Source organism: Trachurus trachurus (assembly GCF_905171665.1).
Source record: "Trachurus trachurus genome assembly, chromosome: 1".
Classification (NCBI taxonomy): Eukaryota; Metazoa; Chordata; class Actinopteri; order Carangiformes; family Carangidae; genus Trachurus; species Trachurus trachurus.
In genome coordinates this window covers 38,431,210-38,455,124 of record NC_139891.1, presented here as the reverse complement: position 1 = coordinate 38,455,124, position 23,915 = coordinate 38,431,210, and the positions used below count along the sequence as shown (strand labels likewise).

General features: G+C 43.8%; 2 protein-coding genes and 1 long non-coding RNA gene across 3 annotated transcripts; 2 read left to right on the top strand and 1 right to left on the bottom strand.

The window, feature by feature from the left end:
* Positions 1-9,335: 9,335 nt before the first annotated feature.
* Positions 9,336-15,251, top strand: LOC310985823. Its single transcript, XR_014595374.1, has 3 exons — positions 9,336-9,477; positions 9,564-9,671; positions 14,759-15,251. It is a non-coding gene; the product is annotated as an uncharacterized lncRNA (long non-coding RNA).
* LOC310990640 (butyrophilin-like protein 2) lies at positions 12,050-13,611 on the top strand (the record flags this gene model as incomplete). Its single annotated transcript, XM_083978109.1, has 2 exons — positions 12,050-12,237; positions 13,238-13,611. The coding sequence occupies exons 1-2, from the start codon at positions 12,168-12,170 to the stop codon at positions 13,609-13,611; spliced, it is 444 nt and encodes a 147-aa protein (XP_083834235.1). The 5' UTR covers positions 12,050-12,167.
* A 664-nt stretch (positions 15,252-15,915) lies between the features above and the next one.
* Positions 15,916-21,598, bottom strand: LOC310984756 (NLR family CARD domain-containing protein 3-like). The gene is made up of 8 exons (XM_083970071.1): positions 21,566-21,598; positions 21,239-21,388; positions 20,295-20,512; positions 19,932-20,200; positions 18,253-19,808; positions 17,733-17,906; positions 16,671-16,847; positions 15,916-16,521 (listed from the first exon to the last, which is right to left on the bottom strand). Exons 2-8 carry the CDS (start codon positions 21,367-21,369, stop codon positions 16,347-16,349), a joined length of 2,700 nt encoding a protein of 899 aa, XP_083826197.1. The 5' UTR covers positions 21,370-21,388; positions 21,566-21,598; the 3' UTR covers positions 15,916-16,346.
* Positions 21,599-23,915: the final 2,317 nt, after the last annotated feature.

Here is a 23,915-nt window from a genome sequence, read left to right as displayed (position 1 = left end):
TGGAAATTCCTGTCATTGATGCTGATGTGGAACTGTTAATCAGAACCAACGTTCCAAAGGTAATGCAGCCATGGGAGGTGATAAACAGTAATGGTGAAGAACCCTATGCCATCAAAACTCTGTTGGGCTGGGTTATCAATGGACCACTGAGAGGAGGCAGTGAGAGTAACAGCATCTGTCGCACCATTACTGCTAATCCAATATCCATTGCTCACATAGAGGAACTGAAGCAATACGACCACAATTGTAATGAAAGTTCAACAGATGGAAAGCCAGAGGTCAAAGGTGAGGCCATGGTAAACACTGTGATAATCAAAGATGCACCAAACGCAAAGGTGTTACAGTTGACTCAGAAGAGGAACGAAATAGGAGCATCTGTGTTGAGTAATGGGCTTGACATGACTCGACAAAAGAACAAAGTTGAGAAGGAGATGAGAGAATTCAGAGCCACGTTGGGTGAGCAAATCTTGCCTCTTGAAGATACTACGACAGCTGAGAACTCCATCATTCAGTGTTGCCAACAGGAAAGATTCAGTGGTGGAACAGCCGCACTGAAAATTGAAACATCTGGAGTGAAGAAAAGCAGTTACGTTTACAAACTCGACCCAGTGCTGGAAAATGGGCTTTTGGGAATGGGAGGACAGCGCAGCAAAACAGCTATGCCAGATGACACGAAACATCTTGTCATTCTTGTTGAAGATCAGCACATCCCCACTCTCACTTTACGCCACATTAATGAACAGCTGGGACACTGTGGAAGAAATCACCTGCTTTCAGACTACGCTGGAGGCAAGCTCAAGATCTCTTATCACACATTTGGGATATTCACCTCTATTGAGGAGAAACAAAGTTGGATGGAGGACAAGAGAAGCTTTGGCGCAGGAGATGTTGATCTTGTGGTGGACTCCTGGCTGTTGGGGAGGGTACTATACAGACCTTTCCTGACACACGACGGTTTGTGCGGTCTGTCAAAGATCAGATCAAGTACAACATATTGGAGCAACTAATTATGAAGATCCTTCTTCCACTGGAAGCTGGTTGAAGGCTCTTATGAAGATTTACGTCATACGTTGGCGTCAAAGTTGGACTATGGACACATGAATATTACTGAATGGGACTTTTAAAAAAATGCATAGTAATTGGCTCCAGTTGTTTGAGTGTGTTGAATTGTTGTGTTATTATACAGTAACAATTAGGGGCCGGTGTGTTGTAGCCAATTTGCATTTGTGTGTGTGTGTGTGTGGGTGTGAACGAATGAGTGTGGGTGTGTCAGTGGTGAGGCACTGTGGTTGGTAGGGTCTACCTGCACACCTGTGGGCTTGGGTGGTAATCAGGCAGACAAAGGTTATATGAGGGAGACAGAGCTCAGTAGTGTCAGGGAATCAGGATCAGGAAAGCCACACAGTTTTTCAACCGTGTCTGTGTGTGTGAGAGGGCTGAATGAGTTTTGTATCACCGTCTTAGCATTTTTGTATGAGCTCATTTTTAAGTTTAATTAGCACCCGGCCTTTTGTAGGTGTTTTTTAATGATGTAAAATTAATAAAGTGTCAAACTTATTGCCAATGGAGGACCTCATTTTTCACACACCACCAGGAGTTGAAAACGACTTCAGATTCCATCAAGTGGCCTTTTTTTGTTGGTAGCTAAATTGCCACTACAGGCAGGTTAATAGTTTGTTGCTGTGTAACAACATTATTCATAGAACGTGTTTTGTTGCCACCGCTGAATAATCAGGTGGCCACATGTTTACACAAGAGAGGAGAGGGAGAGAGGAGAGATGTCAGGGCTGTGCCTGTCTGCCTGCCTGCCTGCCTGCCTGCCTGCCTGCCTGCCTGCCTGCCTGCCTGCCTGCCTGCCTGCCTGCCTGCCTGCCTGCCTGCCTGCCTGCCTGCCTGCCTGCCTGCCTGCCTGCCTGCCTGCCTGCCTGCCTGCCTGCCTGCCTGCCTGCCTGCCTGCCTGCCTGCCTGCCTGCCTGCCTGCCTGCCTGTCTGCCTGCCTGCCTGCCTGCCTGCCTGCCTGCCTGCCTGCCTGCCTGCCTGCCTGCCTGCCTGCCTGCCTGCCTGCCTGCCTGCCTGCCTGCCTGCCTGCCTGCCTGCCTGCCTGCCTGCCTGCCTGCCTGCCTGCCTGCCTGCCTATCTATCTATCTATCTATCTATCTATCTATCTATCTATCTATCTATCTATCTATCTATCTATCTATCTATCTATCTATCTATCTATCTATCTATCTATCTATCTATCTATCTATCTATCTATCTATCTATAAAATACAGGTCATACATTTGAGTCTACAATGTGAACTGCTGTTCACTTCGGCCTTTAGGTTTGGGCTTTGAACATGAGGTTTTCTGTTTTGACAAACAGTGAAAGCAATTGCAAATTTACCAGTTAACATCTATTGTTTTGGTCTTGGTCTTAGTCTTGGTCTTCAGCTTGTGTGTAAAAGAAGTTAAAACTAAATTTGCAATGTGTTAATTGTATGTATTTGTGTCAAAAGAACAAGAATTGTGTTAATTGTAAACCCACACAGGCTGATGTTGTGGTAACTGTGTGAAGAATTTCTAAGAAGTGTTAGATAGATAGATAATCTTTTATTACGGACTCAGGTCCATTATGGGGAGACAATACAAAAACACATACAATACAAGATAAAAAACACCATCATAAATTTAAAACACATACAGACACCTGTTCCAGTGTCTCCAGAGACCTGACAAGTATTTTGTATCACTGTGTGTGACTAGTGCGACTATGATGCTATTGCTTGACTGGTTAAGTCGACACCTGAACCTGTACATGTAATTTCTTAAAAGAGCATGAAAGGTAGATACATTGCAAGATACAAACATATGACTCGCGCTTGTCCATCTTGGGCGCCTAAGTAATATTCGAAATGCATCATTGTAAGCTACCAACAGTTTTCTCATTTTTGCAGCACTGTACTTGCACCACAAGTGTGCTGTGTACAGTGTAGTACAATATGATCTAAACAAGGCTATCTTTACATCCTCTGTACACTTATTGAATTTCCTTTTAAGCATATTGGCCTGCGCATAGAGTTTACAACACTGACGTTGAACGTCATCATCATCACATAGATCTTCTCTGATTATGTGGCCCAGATATTTAACTTTTTTCACAACACCAAGTGCTTGACCAGCTAAGAAAAAGGAGGGGAATTGTGTATTCCTATCCTCCTTTGTTTTTACAATCATAATCACACTTTTTGCTGAATTAAACACAATATCAAACTGCATACTATAACAAGAACAGATTCTCAGCAGTTGCTGTAGCCCAACACTAGAGGGCGATATAATGACCAAGTCATCAGCATAAACCAAGTGATTAATGAATTTTAATTACTTAAAAGTATTGAAAAATGGGTCATAGTGATCGTAAAAAAGAAAACAAAAAAAAACAAAACTGTAATGATGTGTTGTCGGATCAGGGGGCTGTTGCTGCAAAAAGCAACATTCTGAAGTCCAGGAAAGCTGAAAAAACGAGATGTGACCTCATCCTCAGGGTTTTACACCCTGAGTCAGCCAGGAGGAGGATGGAGGAGAGGGAGGAGGAGGAGGAGGAGGATGGAGGAGAGGGAGGAGGAGGAGGAGGGACCGCTGCCTGCTCTGTCCGGTGTCACCAGCTGCCTCTCAGTCCTGTGCTGTGATGTGAAGGAAGATGTTGCTGCCTTGTACCATCTACACTGTTTTATCAGCTGCTGCTTTTCTCGTAGAACCTAAATCGGGAAGTACAAGAATATTTTGGAGTCTGTGTTCATACGTAGATAATTTACAACTTTAATAAGTGCTGTTTCTGTGTTGTAGTGGGGACAAAAACCAGACTGCTAAATATCTAGAAGGCTATTTGATGTGAGGTCATTCTTGAGCTGAATTTAAACTGTGTCAAGTATTTTACTGAGGAATGGTCAATTGGAGATGGACCTGTAATCTGCAAGGACACTTTGATCCAAATTATCTTTCTGGAGAAGAGGTTTGATGACGGCTGTTTTTAGTGATGTGGGAAATATACCTGACCGAAGAGACCAGTTTAGTTAAAGACAGTATGGAAAAATACAGTTGGTAGAGGATCCAAGCAGACCAACAACACTGACCGACAATATTGTCAAGTCTGTCAGATCTAAACAGTCAAAGTGAGACATGACACAAGTGGTTGTTTTCCCTCAGTTGATGTGAGGGTCAGAGGTCAGAGGATGTTGTTATGATGCTGTGTAAAAACCCTTTGAGACAAACTAAATAAACTTGTCTTGTCCTCTCTCTGTAACACTGATCATCAACATTATTAATATGAAACTGGAGAAGGAGTCAGGGTTTAACTCTTTTTAAAAAAAAATCAACTGTCAGTGAAATATCAACTATAAAGTAAACAGCTTGTACGTGATCAACAGACACTCACAGAGTCACTTGTGGTTTCCTGTCACTGCAGAAAAGAAGAAAGAGGAAGGGAGGCGATTTTAGAGTCTGCTGGGGCCCTAAGCAAATAGCAAAAATTCTTATATATATTATATATATTTGTGTGTTTTGTCTGCTCTGTTTGTGTGTGATGTTTAAGTTTTTCCCCAAAAGCTGTAACTTAATTCATTTCATATGCTGTCCTAGTTTTAGCTTTTCTCTCTAAGCTTTGATCAGATCAAATGTTTTATTCCCGGTTATTGAATGGTCCCCATATGACCACTTCCTGTAGTGTGTACATTCCTGAAACCAGAAGTAAAGTATGAAATCAGGTCCTGTTGCCTTTGATTCGTCTGTTCTCAGATCCTCTGGAGACGATGCACATCAACTCGTCATGTGTTTGTACTAACTAATGTGATGAGTAAGCAAGCAGAGTCAGTCGGTCCAGCATTAATTAGAAGTGACTGAAGCTAAGTTAAAGTAAGCCCGACTTCTCTGCGTTTGTCAGCAGTAAAACAGATAAATGATCAACATATGACCAAACAAAACAACCTAAAAAAAAGTCTCAAATCAATGATTTAGTGATGTAGTGTTATTTTTAGGGCTGGGACTCGATTTAAAAAAACAGAAACATAAACAGACTTCTCTCTCTTCGTTTTAAAATATGAATCTACAAATAGAGCACAGGTGTGTGATTTGCCCCCTAAGACAGACTGAAGATGGCTGTGTAGGCCGAAACGTTTTTGTCTTACTTATTTTTGTTTCTTTATTAACACTGATGTTAACTGTTAACTGTTTATCTGTCTGTCTCTTTGTTTGTCAATAACTCCAAGTTGTCACTGCTTCTAAAAAAAAACTTCCTGAATCAGTCTTCTCGGATCAGGGGATGTTGCACAAAAAGAAACCGCCGGGTTTTCAGAAACGAGAAGTGACCTTGTTGTAGGTGGGTGGAGGTGGCTGGAGTGGTTGGGTGGGGTCACGGCCAGCTGCGCGGGGAGAATGAGGTCAGTGAGTCTCAGTCAGTCCAGTGCTGTGATGATGTGCATGAGGATGCTGACTTTCACCCTTCTTACTCTTTTATCAGCCGCTGCTTTGGTTTCCGGTGAGTGTGTTTTCTTTTCTGTTTACCACCTCATTGTCGTCGTCGTTAAGCGCTGAAGTCGAAGACAAACTATAGCGGATCTTTGTCACTATCGACGCACGCTGCGGTTTAAAGGGCTTTACGCGTGCCAATACGTAAGTGTAGGTGTATGCAGGTGTAGCCAAAGTGCATAACACAGCAACTGTCCAGTCAAAGCTTCTCTTTTTGTTGCAGATTTATTTATACAGCCGACTCGAATACTCACTTAACACAACAACACATTCTCTCTGTGGCATAACACGGTCAAAACCGTATGAGTTCCTCAGCGTGCGCACCTGTGCTGATTACCCACCTACATTTATCACTTCAGACCAATGATCTGAACAGAAATCACAGTGAGTTGATGAGCGCGTTTACGTGCGCACCAATAGGCTACTAATAATATTATTATCGTTTACTAAGTTGCTTGTATCAGGATTCCTTCCTCAAAACCGCAGGTCTTGTGTTGTTTTATAAACTCTCTCTCAAAACAGCTTGGACGCACTAGACGCGGAACCGAAGCGCAGCGCCCTGGAGCGGAGGGAGTTTCAGTTCGGCGCACATGTTAACAGGTCTGCCTGGCCGCACATCTCGCGCTGTGGAGCGCAGTGCGCGCGCCTGGAGCGCTTCAGTTCGGTTCATTTCTATTTTTCGCGCGAGCCGCGCGCGCCGAGAGCGCCGTCTGTCAAGCTGGACAGACGTGGTCGTACCAGACAGGAAGTTGGGCACAGAAAAGGCGAGAGAATCCGGTCAATTTTCAAAATAAAATAATTAAATGATGATTAATTAAGTTGTTGCTTGTCCATCTATACATATTTGACCGTTGCGTCTGCACATGAGACACACAGACACATGTTTAAAATGACGTGTGTGTGGAAAACCGAGTGAATACGAGTATGAACGACTGCAGTCGATGTCTGACCGGCGCGGAGAGAGGAGGAGAAGTACGCTCCTAGTGCGACCACCCAAGCGCCCGAGAAGCCGCGCGCAGTGCGCGCGCCCAGCTTCCGCGTGCAGTGCGTCCAAGGGGAAAAAGGCGGAAGGCTTTGATACGTCGAGTGGGAGAGAGTTGTGTTGAAGGAGTTCGACCTGTGTGATGCTGAGAGAGAGAGAGAGAGAGAGAGAGAGAGAGAGAGAGAGAGAGAGAGAGAGAGAGAGAGAGAGAGAGAGAGAGCGAGCAGAAGTGAACATGGAGCGCACAGAGGGAGAGAGTTGCTGCAGCCAGCGCGCGCAAAGCAGCTCCTGTGCGCGTGCTGTAGAGTTTAAAGGGATAGTTCACCCAAAATTCAAATTTCACTCATTATCTCCTCCCCCTCATGTGGACTAAGAGCTGTGAGAAGTTTCAGAGTCCTCCGTGGCTTCTCTGAGTTACAGGGGGGGGGCGGGTCCGTGCAGCAGTATTTGTCCATATAACGGTTGTGAATGGATACCAACTTTCTTCCTCCAAAAAGACACACCAAAAAACATCCAAATACCTCCATGCTGCTCGTATGTAATGTCCCTCTGGTATTGAAAGAGCAGTGAACTGAGACACTTGGAGCTTCCGCTACAAACAAGCTTAAAATATAGACTTATTTAATTTGTTTCGGAACAATTTCTCATGTCGGGGCTTCAATACAAGAGGGACATTACAGACGAGCAGCATGGAGGTATTTGGATGTTTTTTGGTGTGTCTTTTTGGACGAAGAAAGTTGGTATCCATTCACAACCATTATATGGACAAATACTGCTACGCTGACCCCCTGTAACCAGAGATGGGGACTCGAGTTTGCGACTCGAACTCGAGTCGCACTTAAGTCGCACCCACAGAGACTTCAGACTTGACTTGGACTCGTGTTTTGAGACTCGTGAACAATCTTTATTTTTTTTGGCACGTGCCTCCCTCCTGACAGGACGACCGACAATCCTTTTTTTTTTTTTTTGCCGTTAACACCCCACTAGCGGAGCAGCGCCACATGGCCGGTAACGTTACTCAGATGGAGGTTAGATCTTCATATTGAACTCCTACAGAGTGCAGCCAAACACCAGTGTCTAAAGAGAGAGGAGCAGCAGAGCTCCTCTGACAGCGCAGTCAGCTGCTGCGGGTGAGTGACAGGTGACTGGGAACCGGCTTCTTTTTTTTTTTTTTTTTAATAGCGGCACCGTTTGTAGCCTACATGTGAGGTACAGTACAACGTCCGTTTGTTGTCAGACCTTCCTTCACGGGGACTAGCTGCTGCATAACTGGTACATATCAGGCTACTGTAGGATAAATCCTCCTGTTTATTTATGTTTTTGCTGCGAAATATGACTGAAGGCTCGTATGGAAGTCACATGTCGACACGCCCCCATGAGTTGACGGAGCTAATTAAAAAAATAATAACAACCAGTTCTTCTCTCAGAAACATGCGGCTCCAGAAAGGTTTTGCTGCACATAAAGATGTGAACTATAGGTACCATACAGATCTAATGACCTATAATTAACAGCCTAAATCATTTTCCATGTTGTTCATCTGGGTTTTCTGAATTCAACAAAGCAAAAAAAAGAGAGAAAAGGCCAGTGCAGAGGGGCAGAGCAGCCTTGATTCTTTCTTGACTCAGAATACAGTTTCCTTTAAAGGAAAGCTTTCATTGTGTGTTTTCTTCATATTGCATTGCAATATCCTGTTTAAAGTGATCATATAATAAACAACTAATCAATACTGTATAGATAAAGGAGTGATAATAACCTACAGTAAACGCTTTGAATCTCTTAGATATAGCTGTGCAGTATCCTCCTTAGTAGACCGGATAGCAGCAGATGATAGAAGGGTCATTACAACCAGAAGAGACAGGAGACTTTTATTTTTTAGAGACTTGAGACTTGACTTGGACTCGTGACCAAAGACTTGAGACTTGACTTGGACTTGCAAAAAAAGACTTGTGAACATGTCTGCCTGTAACTCAGAGAAGCCACGGAGGACTCTGAAACTTCTCCCAGCCCTTAATAGTCCACATGAGGGGGAGGAGATCATGAGGGACGTTTGAATTTGTTTTTTTTGTTCACAATTTGTTCACAAATTCACAATTTGTTCACAAAACTTTGTGTTCCTCTCCTTCATAGTTTGTCTGTATGCATCTGCATGCGTGTGTATATGTGTGTGTGTGTAGGTGAGGGGGGTGGAAGGTGGCTGGGAGACGAGGGAGGGAGGCGTCTCTCTGTCAGTGGACGGTGACTTCTTTTTCTTTTTCCGTAACGGAGGCTCAGGCTCGGAGTCTGAACTGTCTTCTTCATCCCTGTCCCCTCGGACCACATTGTGCTTGCCAACTAGTGTACCAAGGAATTCCTTTTCGTAACATAAGGAAGGAAACAGAAACCATAACAATGCACAAACCTAATTCCTAATATGATTTTTCTCAATCAGTGTAAACCTGGTGTGTGTGTCCTCAGGAGAGCATGATGTCAGCTGCAGCACCGAGCCGGTCCAGCCAGAGGAAGATGGAGACTTCACACTCCAGTGTCGTCTGCATCCTCCGGTCAGCTTGGTGGACGTCACCCTGGTCGTGTCCAGACCTGACTTCAGGGACGAGGTCCATGTTTATCGGGACGGACGAGACCTGGCTGAGGCTCAGACGTCCTGGTACAGAGACAGGACGAGTCTGGACCATGAAGACCTGCAGAGAGGAACCATCACTCTGAACATCTCCTCAGTGCAGCTCAGTGACAGAGGACAGTACAGACTGTTAATCCAAGACCCGAATGTTGGTCATCCACCTATCATCCATGACATCTACCTTGATATTGGTGAGGATTCATTTAAATTCATAATAAAAACCACAGATGGTGAAGAAATCAAACACATGATGATGATGATGATGTGAAGCTGAACCAGTTTGTGTGTCATCATGTGAAACAGCAGAAAAAGGCCGAGGCCTCGGGACGACGACCAGGACAGAAGCTCCCAGGACCAGAGAGACTCCAGACGCTGGTAAATGTCCTCCACTTGTTCTCCACTAAACTGTTGCAGAGAAACTCTTCTTCACCTCCACTCATCACCTTCTGCTTTTCCCTCAGAGCCTCAGAGGAAGCATCACGCTGCCATTGTTGGAGGTGTAGTTGGTGGTGCTGCTGCTCTTCTTGGTCTTGTCATCTTTGGAGTCCTGGTGGGATGTGGAACAATCAGTAAGTTAAAGATGAGAAAGATGTGAATACCGATCTCGGAGCTCTGGAGCCTACGTACAGAAAGCAACACATTTACATCAATAAATTAGTGTTTTACAATGAACCGATCAGTCTACAATGTTATCCAGTAATACAACATGTTACGGTTGGGTAAAGATACTTCACTACTATAAACTGTTTGGTTAGAGGTCAGGGCCGCATCAGAATCACTACGACATCCGGGAATTTTTTGCATACTTCAGATTTAGCTTTTATTTGCATAGCCTACTACTACTGCATACTACATTTTGGCCAAATCAGTACTAGTAGTATAGTATGCTGTTTTTAGAAGACAGCTAGTGAGTTTTGAACATTTCTCAAACATCTTGTGAGTTAAAGTTAATTTAAACCACAGTCACAGAGCTGAAGATGATGTAAACACTCTGGTTCATGTCCGTCTGTGGTGTTGGTATTATTATTATTATTATTATTATAGTAAGTAAAACGTCTTCTCATTCTGTTGAGGTCTGATCCTGTGATCACTGTTCTCTCATCAGATTTCCAACGGTGCTACACATCTGGCAGAAACACCAGTCACAGCCTGGAGCTCCAGTCAGAGGAGGAGCTGAGCAGAGGACAAACACAACAACCAGTCTAGATCCTCATCCTGAAGCTGTCACTGCTTCTTTTGAATGTTTTAAATGAATCATCAGGTTCTTTTTAAACGAATAACCTTTGAATCATGAATGTGACGATCACAAGACGTGTGTTATTGAATATTTTAATGAACTGGACCTATCGCCAAACATGTCCTTATACGGGTTAAACACACGTACTTGAGTTTGTAGTGAAGTTATATTAGATATTTATGATCAACTGATTGTATATGATTGGCTGAGACATTCACCACGCTATGAGATAATAACACAACGTTACCACACAGAGTTGTTTTAGAGGGAAATTCATGTAAAACCACTGATGCACGTTGCCTTCAGGGACAGTTTTTCATCAACAGTCTCTGTATTTCCCTCTAAAACAACTCTGTGTGGTAACGTTGTGTTATTATCTCATAGCGTGGTGAATGTGCAGCTCACAACTTGTCCACCAGAGCGTTGTGGAGTTGTTGGATTGTGTATTTGATGAGTTTCATGAGGGAAACCAAGAAATCCCATAATGAGCCTCCGTAGCGTAGCTCTGAGCAGCTCACGGCTCTGCTCCGCCATTCTAAAAACAGCTTGCACCGACAATTAAAGGTAACAAACCTACTGCTATGACTATAGGGATTATGGCAATGGGCCAATTTGCCAAAATGTTGAACTATCCCTTTAAAATAACTCCAACTTCTCCCATGTGTTTGTCAGCAGGAGTAAAAACACCATGTCTTCATATAAAGTGTTGTGTTAGAGTGATTTTCTGTTAGTTTTTTTCATTGTGCCTTGCTTAAACTCTGAACTCACAGAGAGCATGAGAGAAAAGAAGAGTTGTATTGTTCACACTGGATGAACTACTTGAAGCTGAGTGACTCAGAAACTTGGCGAAGACCAAGTCAACTCAGTTCCCTGTCAATGTTCATCTGATCGCTGGAACAGCAGCTGTGTGTTCTCACTTTCTCTCACTATGAGCTTTATTGTCTCTGCTCTGTGTGTGTGTGTGTGTGTGTGTGTGTGTGTGTGTGTGTGTGTGTGTGTGTGTGTGTGTGTGTGTGTGTGTGTGTGTGTGTGTGTGTGTGTGTGTGTGTGCGTGCGTGTGTGAGTGAGAGAGATATGTTCTGTAACTTAATTTATTTCATGTGCTGTAGTTTAAACATTCCTCTTTATGCTTTGACCAGATACTGTATGATTAAAGGTTTTCCTCTTTTCTGTTATTGAACTGTTTTTGTTTTTTTGTTCTTTACAAGTGTGACCACTTCCTTTACTAATGTTATATGAGTGACTATAAGCAGCTCTCACTGTCAGAGGGACGGGGAAGTAAGATATGAGTCATCGTGTCAAAGATTGGAAGTCTTTCCTAAAGGAAATCAAAGCTGAATATGATAATAAAAAGATGATGAAATGTTGTTTTTGTGTTTTGTTTTTTAAGTTAAAGTAAGTTTATCTGGTATTTTACATCTGGTTATGTGGTGTTGGAGAAAAGTCTGTTTATGTTTCTGTATCAGACCTTTGTTCCCCCAACATGTTTAGGATAAATCATACTTATTTCCACCGCTGCTGATGAATCGGTATGGATATAATGATGTCGTATAATACACAAGAGGGATAAGTAAACCAAATTGAGATACTTTCGTTTTTGACTCCGCTAAAACACAAGTTTACTTTAGGTCAAGCGATCTTTCACCTGATTGGTCGAGCTGAAGTGAGCTGACAGCGCAGAAACCTGGAGATCCCCACCGACCACTGACGAGAGGAGTCAAAAGGAGGAATATGAGTGTGAAGTCGGTAAAGGAGGATCCTCTCCTTTGTTCCTTTGTCCTCGTGGCCTCTCTGGGTGAACCGCAGCGGGACCGACGGTTCAGATCTAATGGACCTGGACCTGGACCTGGTTCTGTTGACTCTGGTGCTGGTCATGACGTCACAGTCCGCAGCAGCAGGTGAGTGAGGATCTATCAGCTGAGTTTCACAACAACACGGTCACGGACACACTCACTCCCACGTATTGGTTGTGTTAGAGAATAGAATAGAATTTTGTTGTCACTGTTAAAAACAATGAAAACGCTGTTTGGCATCGTCATCATCATTAAAAGCAAAATGCAGACAAGTAGCCTATAAAGCATAAATAAATAAAATGGACGATAAACAAGATATAGGGAAAAGTAAGGTCGTTTTTAAAGTGAATCTGAGTTATCCACTTATCGTCATCTTGTCGCCTTGGCTCCATGTGTGCAACGGAACTCCAGATCCATAGTAATGAGTCATTTATTCACATCATTTTATGTATTATCATTGAATCCTGATGTAGGGGAGGTATCTTTGTCAGCCAGTTTTGTGTGCAAAGAAACTGAAGTCTTTATGCAGTACAGATGAGGTGTAGGCTACATCTAGGCTATTTTTATTATAGAGAAGCATTTTTATGAAGCTAATTTATTTCCCTCATTCTGGGAAAGATGAAGCCTACTGTTGTGAGCAGAGTTGTGTTTTGTTTAGTGTTACAGTAACAGTGTTCCTGAAGTCAAGCTGACAAGCCGGCCGGCGCTCAGCCCCACCTCCTGAACCAGATGTTTGATACGCTGACCACTGGCCCCATCTAGTGGCTGATCTGAGTTGCAGCTGCTTTTAAGTCTGAGAAGATGAAGATGAAGCAACTTTTACACATTAGGCTACAGGAAATGATGTGTTTTCCTGTCAATTTTTAGAGCTGTGAAGAGAGTGGAAACCTTGAGACACAGCTGTAAAACATATTTGGCAAATAAGGAATATGGAGTTACACAGAGAAAGACAGATTTATGTACACACAGATAGATTTCATTGTCAAATGGTTAAAAATTATTTTATACAGGACTAGGCTAGAACAGATTTGAAACAAAACAAGACCAGAAACATAGAATCTCATTTACTTATGTAGTTAATCAGACAGCTTGTCCATGTCCTTAGGAGAGCATCATGAGCCAATCCAGCCAGAAGAAGGTGGTGACGTCACACTCAGGTTTTTTCTGGATCCTCCGGTGAATTTGCTGGATCACAACCTGGATGTTTCCAGAGCCGACCTCAACGATGAGGTTGTCCACGCCTATCGAGACGGAGAAGACCTCATTGACCCTCAGACGTCCTGGTACAGAGACAGGACGAGTCTGGTCCATGAAGACCTGCAGAGAGGAACCATCACTCTGAAGATCTCCTCAGTGCAGCTCAACGACACTGGACAGTACCGACTGTTCATCCCAGACCTGGATGTTCGTCGTGACATCTACCTTGATATTGGTGAGGGTTTAATTAAAGGTACATTGTGTAGGAATTCCTCCATCTAGCGTTGTGGTTGTATATCACAAGCAACTCAGTCGTATTTTTCATGCTGCATTCACGTGAAATCGGTTAGATGTCAGACGGACGACAGCTGCTGCACATAACGGCATAAACAAGCCTCTATGTAAACAAGTGGTCCGTCAGCACGAGGCAAAACAATACACGTGACAATATGTTGTCATGGCGATGTGGTATTGTTTTACCGTCTTTCTCTGGACTTCTGTGACTAAAATGACATCTGGTTTGTTAGCGACGGCCGTCTGCCCGACTGCAGGTGAATGCAGCATCAGTGTAACGCTCCATTCCTCCTCACTGCGTTACCGCGTTTCCGTGGTTTCCTACCGTCACGCTGCCACTGAACGTAAAAACATGGCGACACCACATGGCAGCAGCACCGAGCTTACCCGCTCCATGGAGATATGAATGATATGAACGGCTCATTCAGAGCTGAAAGGAACACTTCACTTTGTTGATGGGGAGGATTACTGAGGAATGAAAAACGTACTTTTGAACGAAATAATCGATTTTTTTTGGCCCTGCGATAGACTGGCGACCTGTCCAGGATGTACCCCGCCTCTCGCCCGAAGTTAGCTGAGATAGGCACCAGCTCACCCGTGACCCTAGTGCAGGATAAGCGGTATAGAAAATGAATGAATGAATAATCGATTTTCGTGAGTAGATAATAGGAGAAGTTACACAATGTACCTTTAAATTCATAATAAAAATCACAGATGGTGAAGAAATCAAACACATGATGTGAAGAAGCTGAAACAGTTTGTGTGTCATCATGTGAAACAGCAGAAAAAGGCAGACGCCACAGGACAACGACAGAAGCTCCCAGGACCAGAGAGACTCCAGACGCTGGTAAATGTCCTCCACTTGTTCTCCACTAAACTGTTGCAGAGAAACTCTTCTTCACCTCCACTCATCACCTTCTGCTTTTCCCTCAGAGCCTCAGAGGCTGAATGTTGCTGCCATTTCTGGAGGTGTTGGTGGTGCTGTTCTTATTCTTGGTCTTGTCATCGTTGTAGTCCTGGTGAAGCTGGGAAAGATCAGTAAGTTCCACTCATCAGGACATTTAACCCTCTGAGGTCTCAGGTCATTTCCTCCATCATAATCTCCATCCTGTGATCTGAACTGTTCTCTGATCAGATTTCCCAGCATGCTACACAGCCGTCCCACAGAATCATCAGGTGTGAAGCCAAAGACAGACGGGGATGAAAGAGCACGACTTCCTGTCCAAACTTGAACATCAGCCAGTCATTTGTCTGATCATAAACAGACTGTTATGAACGTGTGTTTCAGAAGATGAAATCTAAAGTTGACCTCAAACTGTTTCTGCTGCAGAGAGAAAACGACTGCATGTTTGAAATTGTTCAGTCAGATCTATAATCATGTAAATTCTGATCAATGTGAGGATCATAGTTGTGATCAAAGACATCAGATGTTTGTTTTTTTATTTTTTACTTCTGGTCCTTGTGTTATAATGAGCTGCAGTAATGAAGAGTAAAATCATCATCACTGTTGAAATAAGCTTTAAGGGGCGGTGTTTAGCTCTGTTGGTAGAGCACCCGCCCCATGTGTTGAGGCTATAGTCCTCACTGCAGGCGGCCCAGGTTCGAATCCCGCGCCAAGGAGCCCTATCCTGTGTTTCAAAGTGTTTTGTCCCTGCCACGCCCTGTTTGTATAATGGCTCATTGTTTCCACTGTATGATACAATAACTTAAATATATTTAAAATACATTGAGAAGAATGACCACTGCACAATGATAGGACTCTATGCTGATACAATTTATTATGTGAACTTGTAGCGTCGTTGTCAATCTATTTTGTGTACTCCTGCTTCCCACCAGCACCTGAGGAACTGTGACTGTGCAGGGAGATTCGTCTCTTTTAATATAACTTCATATGTTTTATTTAAAGTGCTGTAAGATAAAAGCTGTATTTATTCATTTTATTTTTAAAGAAGAAGCTATATTTAAATGTTTTTTTACTTCATTAAACTGTTCTTTCCAAATATGACAACTTCCTGTTTCTGAGGTTTGTGTGTGTGTGTGTAAATTCTTGAAACCAGCGTTATAACGTCCGGCCAAGTCCACTTGCCTTTGATGTTTAACATAGTCAAAGAGGAGGAAGCCTCAGAGCCTCCATCTTCTGAAACAGGGTCAAGGTGATGGGTTTCTAAGTGAGGTCCATCTCCAACCAGAGCCGACTTTTTACCCTTACTCCTGAATAAAACGCTGACTTTGGACTGATAATAACCGGAGGCAACACCAAAGAGTTGAAGGTTAGGGTTTCATGTTATCATGTGAAAAGTTTATTGTTCTGAATCACTTGTCATTGTTTTAACATGAAGTGAAATAACGTGAAAATTCATTATTATAACATGAAAAACATTATTAAACCTCAATAACCTACTGTTTACATTATAATGTGATTCTGTTTGGATGTGGCAGAACAAAGAATTGACCAGTGGATAAATCAAAGGAGCTAACAGCTGATAAAACAGTACCAGCACATACACATAATACACAAAGGAACTGTTGACATTAGACAAAACCCATGTGGCAACTTAATAACACATAACAATGATAAAGGAGTAAACTTGGTTGATGCTGCCTCCATTTTTACCCAGCTGGCAAGACACTAATGCTCTGTCAGGTTTCTCTGGCAAACAGTTCTTTCCTCCATGAGTTGAGTTGATTGATCTGGAGGGAAACAGCTACAGATCTGAGTGACCTCAGAGTATCCAGTCGACAGTCTGGACTCTTTCCTGAAGATCAATCAGATTCTTCCGATCTGAATCCTTCAGGTCATTTCCCCTCAGGTCCAGGTGTCTCAGATGGGAAGGGTTCGACTTCAGAGCTGAGACCAGAGAAGAACAGCTGATCTCTGACAACTTGCAGTAACTCAATCTGAATGAAGAGTAAAAGAAGTACAACATTCATACAATTCATGTTAAAACTGATCAAATCAAAGTCAATGATTCAAGTTGCACGTGAAGACCAATCAGGTTGTGGGTCAAAGATCTAAGATCTACAACAGTAACAGTCAGTGGACTGACCTCAGAGTCTCCAGTCTACAGTCTGGACTCTCCAGAAAACCACTCAGATCCTTCAGGTGTGAATCCTTCAGGTTCCTGTTGTAGCTCAGGTCCAGGTGTCTCAGGTGGGAGGGGTTGGACTTCAGAGCTGAGACCAGAGAAGAACAGCTGATCTCTGACAAACTGCAGAGCTCCAATCTGAATAAAGAATAAAAGAAGTGAGTTGAGGACAAAGCTCATTGTGGACAGCGTTCAGTGTAGTCACTTGCAGTCACTTGATTGTGATGATGAGTGAAGTGGGGAGCAGGAAGTGGAGAACAGTGATTGAAAATGACAGACAGCGAGAACATGAAAGTGTTGGATGAACTGAAAGTCACCGTTTAGATCCCCAACATGTCCGCCAAATAACGCCTTTTTGGAAACTTTGAAAAAACGTTAAAAAGAGCCATGTATGAGACCAGCTGGCTGGCTGGGACAACTTGGTCTTCTGAGAGGTGAGCAGCCAGTCCCCTGTGATGACTGGCTGGTCAAACTCTGTCGTCATCCCGGGGAGAGAGCAAACTGATGAATTCACCTGCTTTATTAATTGCACGAGAGTAGCTCTTCTTTTCCCCCCCTTTTGACCAGTTGGTACAGCTTGTAGAGCTTTTTCCCATCAGCAAATCTCTTCCTGCCCCCCATCTGTAGTTGTGAACGTTCCACGTGACGTTCCATGCCAGCCATCTATATGCAAACTCAGTTCTGCAGCCACATTTATTAGAGATTTACTGACAATGCTCAAGTTTTCTAAGACAACAAACATTGAGTCTCACCTCAGAGTCTCCAGTCTACAGTCTGGACTCTCCAGAAAACCACTCAGATCCTTCAGGTCTGAATCCTTCAGGTTGTTGTTGGAGCTCAGGTCCAGGTGTCTCAGGTGGTAGGGGTTGGACTTCAGGGCTGAGACTAGAGATGAACAGCTGATCTCCGACAACCTGCAATCCTCCAATCTGAATAAAGAATCAAAGTTGTAGAAATCATGATAATGAATGAGATGTGTCCTGATCAATAATAAATGAGTAGAGCGACAACTGAGAAACTGACCTCAAAATCTCCAGTCTACAGTTTGGACTCTCCAGTCCAGCACTCAGAACCTCCACTTCTGAATCCTGAAGGTCGTTGTAGCTCAGGTCCAGTTCTGTCAGGTAGGAGGGGTTGGACTTCAGAGCTGAGGCCACGATTTCACAGTGAATCTCTGAGAGTCCACAGCAGCGTAGTCTGTGATTAGAGATAACATGAAAAGAATGCATGGTATCATTTAACCTATGTGTAATATTGGGCCCATTGTAGAGTGGTTGGTTTGACCTCATAACCACAAACCATAGCTACTGGCAGAACTCAGTGTCTGATATGCATATGCTTTACAGTTGAGATCCCTGCATAACTCAAGACTGAAGATCCTTTCGAGTGAACTTCCTGCATGAATCTTAAGCCATCACCTTCCATATTTTTATAAAACAGGAGAACTGTCAAATGCATTGGGCAAAGTTGTGTTTGGCCTGAATCTGATTTCACCTCAGTGTTTCCAGGTCTCAATATTTATAATGATCATGTCTGGACTCACCGAGCCTTTCTGCAGTTCCTCACAGCAGGGATCAGTCTCCGTCGTCCCTCTTGTGTTGTGTTGTACTTCTCCAGATCCAACTCGTCCAGAACCTGCTCTGACATCTGCAGCATGTAGGCCAGAGCTGAGCAGTCGAACTCAGAGAGTTCCTTCTCTGATCTGTTCTTTGACTTCAGGAACTGTTGGATCTGCTGATGAACTGACTGGTCCTTCATCTCCGTCAGACAGTGGAAGATGTTGATGCTTCTGTCAGGACAGATTTTGTAACTGTTCATTTTCTTCAGGTTGTTGATGGTTCTCTGGATGGTTTCTGGACTGTTGTCTGTCTGACCCAGCAGACCTCCTAACAGCCTCTGGTTGGACTCCAGAGAGAGGCCATGAAGGAAGCGAACAAACAGGTCCAGGTGACCGTTTCTACTTCTGAGGGATTTCTGCATGGCTCTCTTCAGGAAGTCATCCAGGGTTGAAGGCTTACCTTGTTTTCCCTGGAAGTTCTCCAGGACCTGTGTGTCCCTGTTGGTGAAACAGTGGAACATGTAGACTGCAGCCAGAAACTCCTGAACACTCAGATGAACAAAGCAGTAGACTGTTTTCTGGAAGATCACACTCTCTCTTTTGAAGATCTCAGTACAGAGTCCTGAGTTCACCAAGGCCTCTGTGACATCCAGACCACACTGCTCCAGGTCTTCTTGGTAGAACATGATGTTTCCTTCCTCCAGCTGTTCAAACGCCAGCCTCCCCAGCTTCAGAAGAACTTCCCTGTCGGCCTCCATCAGCTCCTGTGGACTCGTCTCATGTCCTTCACCGTACTTGTTCTTCTTCCTCTTTGTCTGGACCAGCAGGAAGTGTGAGAACAGGTCAGTTGTGGTCTTGGGCAGCTCTCCTCTCTGGTCTGTGGTCAACATGTGCTCCAGAACTGTAGCACTGATCCAGCAGAAGACTGGGACTTGACACATGATGTGGAGGGTCCTGGACGTCTTGATGTGTGAGATGATTCTTCTGGACAGATCTTCATCACTGGACCTCCTCCTGAAGTACTCCTCCATCTGGGCGTCAGTGAAGCCTCGGACCTCTGTTACCCTGTCGACACATGTAGGAGGGATCTGATTGGCTGCTGCAGGTCTGGAGGTGATCCAGACCAGAGCTGAGGGAAGCAGATTCCCCTGGATGAGGTTTGTCAGCAGCACGTTGACTGATGAGGTCTGTGTGACATCAGACACAACCTCCCTGTTGTTGAAGTCCAGTGACAGTCGGCTTTCATCCAGGCCGTCAAAGATGAAGAGAAGTTTACAGACAGCCAGCTGCTCTGCTGTGACCTTCTGTAATGTTGGATGGAAAACATGGAGCAGCCTGAGAAGACTCAACCGCTGATCTCTGATCAGGTTCAGCTCCCTGAACGAAAGCAGAACCAGCAGACTGACATCTTGGTTCTCCAAGCCCTCGGCCCAGTCCAGAGTGAACTTCTGCACCGAGAAGGTTTTTCCAACGCCAGCGACGCCGTTGGTCAGAACTACTCTGATGGGTCTCTGTTGGACAGGTGAAACCGTAGAGACGTCCTCTCTCTGTTGGACGGGTGAGACCGTAGAGACGTCCTCTCTCTGTTGGACAGGTGAGACCGTAGAGACGTCCTCTCTCTGTTGGACAGGTGAAACTGTAGGGACATTGTCTATCAGTAGGACAGGTGAGTCTTTAAAGATGTCGTTGCACTTGATTGGAGTGTCAAGGAGGGTCTTCTTCTTGGACGTTGTCTCCAGCTGTCTCACCTCATGTTGGGTATTAACCTCTTCACTCTGTCCCTCTGTGATGTAGAGCTCAGTGTAGATCCTGTTGAGGAGGGTTCCACTTCCTGTTCCACTTGCTGTTCCCTCAGTTCCTTCAGTCACTCGTTCACATCTGCTCCTCAGACTGATCTTATGTTGATCTAAAACCTCCTGCAGACCACGATCTGCTGAGAGAGAAGAGACAGAGTCAGACTGAAGTTAGAGAGGGTGACAATCTCATCAGATTATTTTCATCAGCCACAGAAAAACTACAAAGACTACTCTGATCGGCTGTCTGTAGCTCACCTCTGGTTCTGGGTCTTTTTCCACACTGGGGACAGGAGGGGGGTCCTGAAGAACCAGACTGGTCCCAGTCTGAGGTGAAGCACTTTCTGCAGAACCAGTGTCCACAGCTGGTGGAGACTGGATCCTTCAGGACGTCCTGACAGAGACCACAGCAGGACAGCTGCTGGTCCACAGAGACACCACTCCTCTTCCTCCTGTCAAGACATTTCTGGATCAACAACATGTCACAATCACAGAGTCTAATGACTGAATCATCTTCAGTTCAGTTTACAGTAGAAACCTTATCTTACTGTGACTCTGAGGGTCCAGGTCCAGCATTGAAGTTCAGAGGTTGCCCTCTGGACGCGTCACTCTTCATGGACAGACAGATGGATCCTGGAGACTCTGCTCCCAGTCTGCGCTTTTGACTTCTGCAAACACAAACATGTTTTTTATTCATATCACATCAATCACTGATTGATTCTCTGATGACAGAGACATTGTGGGAACAGGCAGGATGAAGGTCCATCCAGTGGTGGTTGGTTTCAGGGGCTTTGTAGCTGCTGAAGGAAATGGGCATCAGAGTGCAGGTCCAGTGGAAGGCAATACTGCAACCGTTGCCAAAGGAAACGATCACTGGCTGTGGATCATGGTTCATCATCAAAGCCGTTCAATGGGGAAGAAATCCCCATCTCTGGACAAGGTTTAGGCCATAGCTGAATCAACCTTCTGTAGAGCTGCACCTCTCAGCTCTGTTAATCTGTAACCACCATCAACTACAGGAATAATTCGACCTTTGATCACATCATATCATAAGAAACAAGTCAGTATCAACAAAGTAATAAGATAAGAACCAGAGCAAAAATATTTCCTGTTCCAAAGACGTTGACTAAAGCAGCTCGACACACTAAAGGTTCACAGGTTTGTAGCAGGTCTCTTACTGTGACTCTGAGGGTCCGGGTTCAGGACTGAAGTTTAGAGGTTGTCCTCTGGACGCGTCACTCTTCATAGACAGACAGATGGATCCTGGAGACTCTGCTCCGTCCTCGTCTTCGTCCACACAAACACTCATCTTCAGGACTTCATTCAGTCTGAGAGGGAAACCAGAAACATTCAAACTGTCAGACAACACACTCACACACTAACAATAAACTCGACCCAGTCAGTTTTCAAGTGTGTTCCCTCCACAGTCCACGGTGACAAACTGACCCACACACTCTCACACTTCAGTAATATAATAATAATAATAATTTTGTGTTAACACTCACCTGCCTCAGACTTCAGTTTCCCTCATTCTGCTCCGTCCAATGGCGTCTGAACTGAGGCGTATCTGGCTGAAGAACGGGGCAGAGTTCAAGGAAGGACATTAAACTCCACCTACATCTGATTCCAGTGATTTGAGCAGTCAGCCTCTACAATCATAACAAGCTGCCAGAAGGAAAATCTACTATTTTATATTTATACTATATTTATAGGACACATACAGCAGATATCATCACAGGAACTTTTCCTTTGTTTGCATGTTGCATCATGTTTAATATTTCATCATGATTGTCGTGAGACTTCAAAGAGAATCTGCAAACTATGTGTAATATTGTATGTTAATATTGTCATTCTACTACAGTACATGTATCTGACAGTTGTAGTAACATTTAAATTATCTTATTATTTTTTAACTTCCTGTTCAGTGACAACCAGATTTGTTCTTCATGAAGTGAAGGAAGTGTTTCTTTATGGGTTAAGAAAAAAACTTCACCAACTACTTGTCATCGAGCTGAACATAGAAGACACTAAAAATATAGTATATGTATATCTAACAGGACAGTGACACCATGGAATATATACCTCCATTATCATCCACAGACTTTAAGCTTCGCGTTCCGGAAGTATGTTTCGTGCTCAAAAGGGCTAATAGGTCACAACAAAGTCACACTATTAAGAATGACAAAAAAACTAAACAAAAAATCGTTGCAACATCAGATTTAACATAAGATTTGCGATGAAAACATCTAATTAAACACAACCAATGTCACCACAACCAGATGTCCAAGAGGCCATAATCTTTTAGATTTAATTTTTCTGGAAAAGAAAATGAATTTAAAAAAACCAGGATCAGAAAAAAAACTCATGGTGTGTGTCCATTACTCTATAAACATATTAATTAGGCAAGGCATCTTTATTTATACAGCACAACCAAGGGTCAACTCAACATGCTTTAGACAAAACATTTAAAGCAGAAGTAAGTGATATATTTGTGTTAATATAAGTCTTAAATAGTTATATCTTCCGACAGCAATCACTTACATAGAGTGTTTGAACCGAAACACGGGTCTGTCAGTCACTCTGCTCTGCTCTGAGTCATCCGCTCAGGACCACATGTTTTTGGCTATTTGTTTACCTTTTATCTCACGTCGAACCGAACTCTGTACATCACCTAGAAACAAACGGTCTTCACGTGGTTGAAGAGTGACTTTACAACGTGCTTCTCGAAAAAACGGCGAGTTTTTCCGCCGTTTCGTTCGTGAGTACGAAGTAGAAGCAGAGAGCTGGGTTTCTCCAAAAACGGAGCTCCCGCTCTAGTTTCAGAGAAAAACGCACTTTTGTGTCAAGTGGCAATCTGCTCATTTTACCGGTTCTCTGCAGTGTGGCATGTCTCCCAAATCATTTCTACGGCTAAATAAATATATTTGTAGGCAAATCTGGGGGGGGTGGCAGCTTGGAGAGCAGCGGTGCAGCGGTGTGGGTCTCTGGCTGCAGCGCAGCAGCTCCGTGACACTGCTGTGTGACTGGCCGGCGGTGAGTGCTCTGGGGCGGGGGCGGCCGGTCACAGCGCCCGCTCCGCTGCACCGTGAAAACAGCCGTGATAACGGGCTTTCAGATCCGAGTCTCCAAACCAGAAACGTTTGTAACCGCACCGGAAAAACTCGCCAGATTTGTCGTCGGTCGCTTTAGTCAAAAGAGGGTTTGGAAAGTCGCCAGATTCAGCGAGAAAGTCGCAACACTGTAGCCGACAGCCGCACAGCACTGCACGCTGTCCCCACAGCAGCGTTCAAGGAGAACGATTACTCAAATAAAACCAAGATCACACAGTTTATAAAAAACATTATGTTTTGATTTTAGTTTAAAACAGTTTTACATATCAGAGGACTACCATATTCACACACAGGGTACCTCAGAGTGTCTATTATAGTAATCTGTAAAAAAACGGTTTTGACGAGTTTACTCGTCAATGGTCGTGAACGTTCGGCAGGCTGTGACGAGTTTACTCGTCAATGGTCGCGAAAGAGTTAACAGTAGGAACTGGAAATGAAAACAAAAAACAAAACACTAAATAAAGGTATTTTGTGTAAATAGTAATTTTTACTTTTGATACTTTACATTTATTTTCCTTATACTATATTACCTCAGTCTGTACTTTGTAACAGGACAATAGCTCACTCCTTATTCACATTGAATTATAGTTTTTCTCAGTGGGTTTGGTGCATTTCTCACATCACTATTATTGTACAACAGTGCATTTCTGCATGGGTGTGTCCGTTGCTCAAGCAAGTATTCACGTCAATGAAACTGTCAGTGTCATCAAAATGATAAGTCCTGACACCATCGTTTATGAACAAG

What these genes read in the sequence shown, in the direction of transcription:
- LOC310984756 (XM_083970071.1), bottom strand. Translation starts at nt 21,369, where the DNA reads ATGAGTGTTTGTGTGGACGAAGACGAGGACGGAGCAGAGTCTCCAGGA. An exon ending in GCTACAGACAGCCGATCAGA is followed by an intron (nt 20,201 to 20,294) that starts GTAGTCTTTGTA and finishes CTTCTCTCTCAG; the next exon opens with CAGATCGTGGTCTGCAGGAG. An exon ending in ACATCTTTAAAGACTCACCT is followed by an intron (nt 19,809 to 19,931) that starts GTCCTACTGATA and finishes CAACAGAGAGAG; the next exon opens with GACGTCTCTACGGTTTCACC.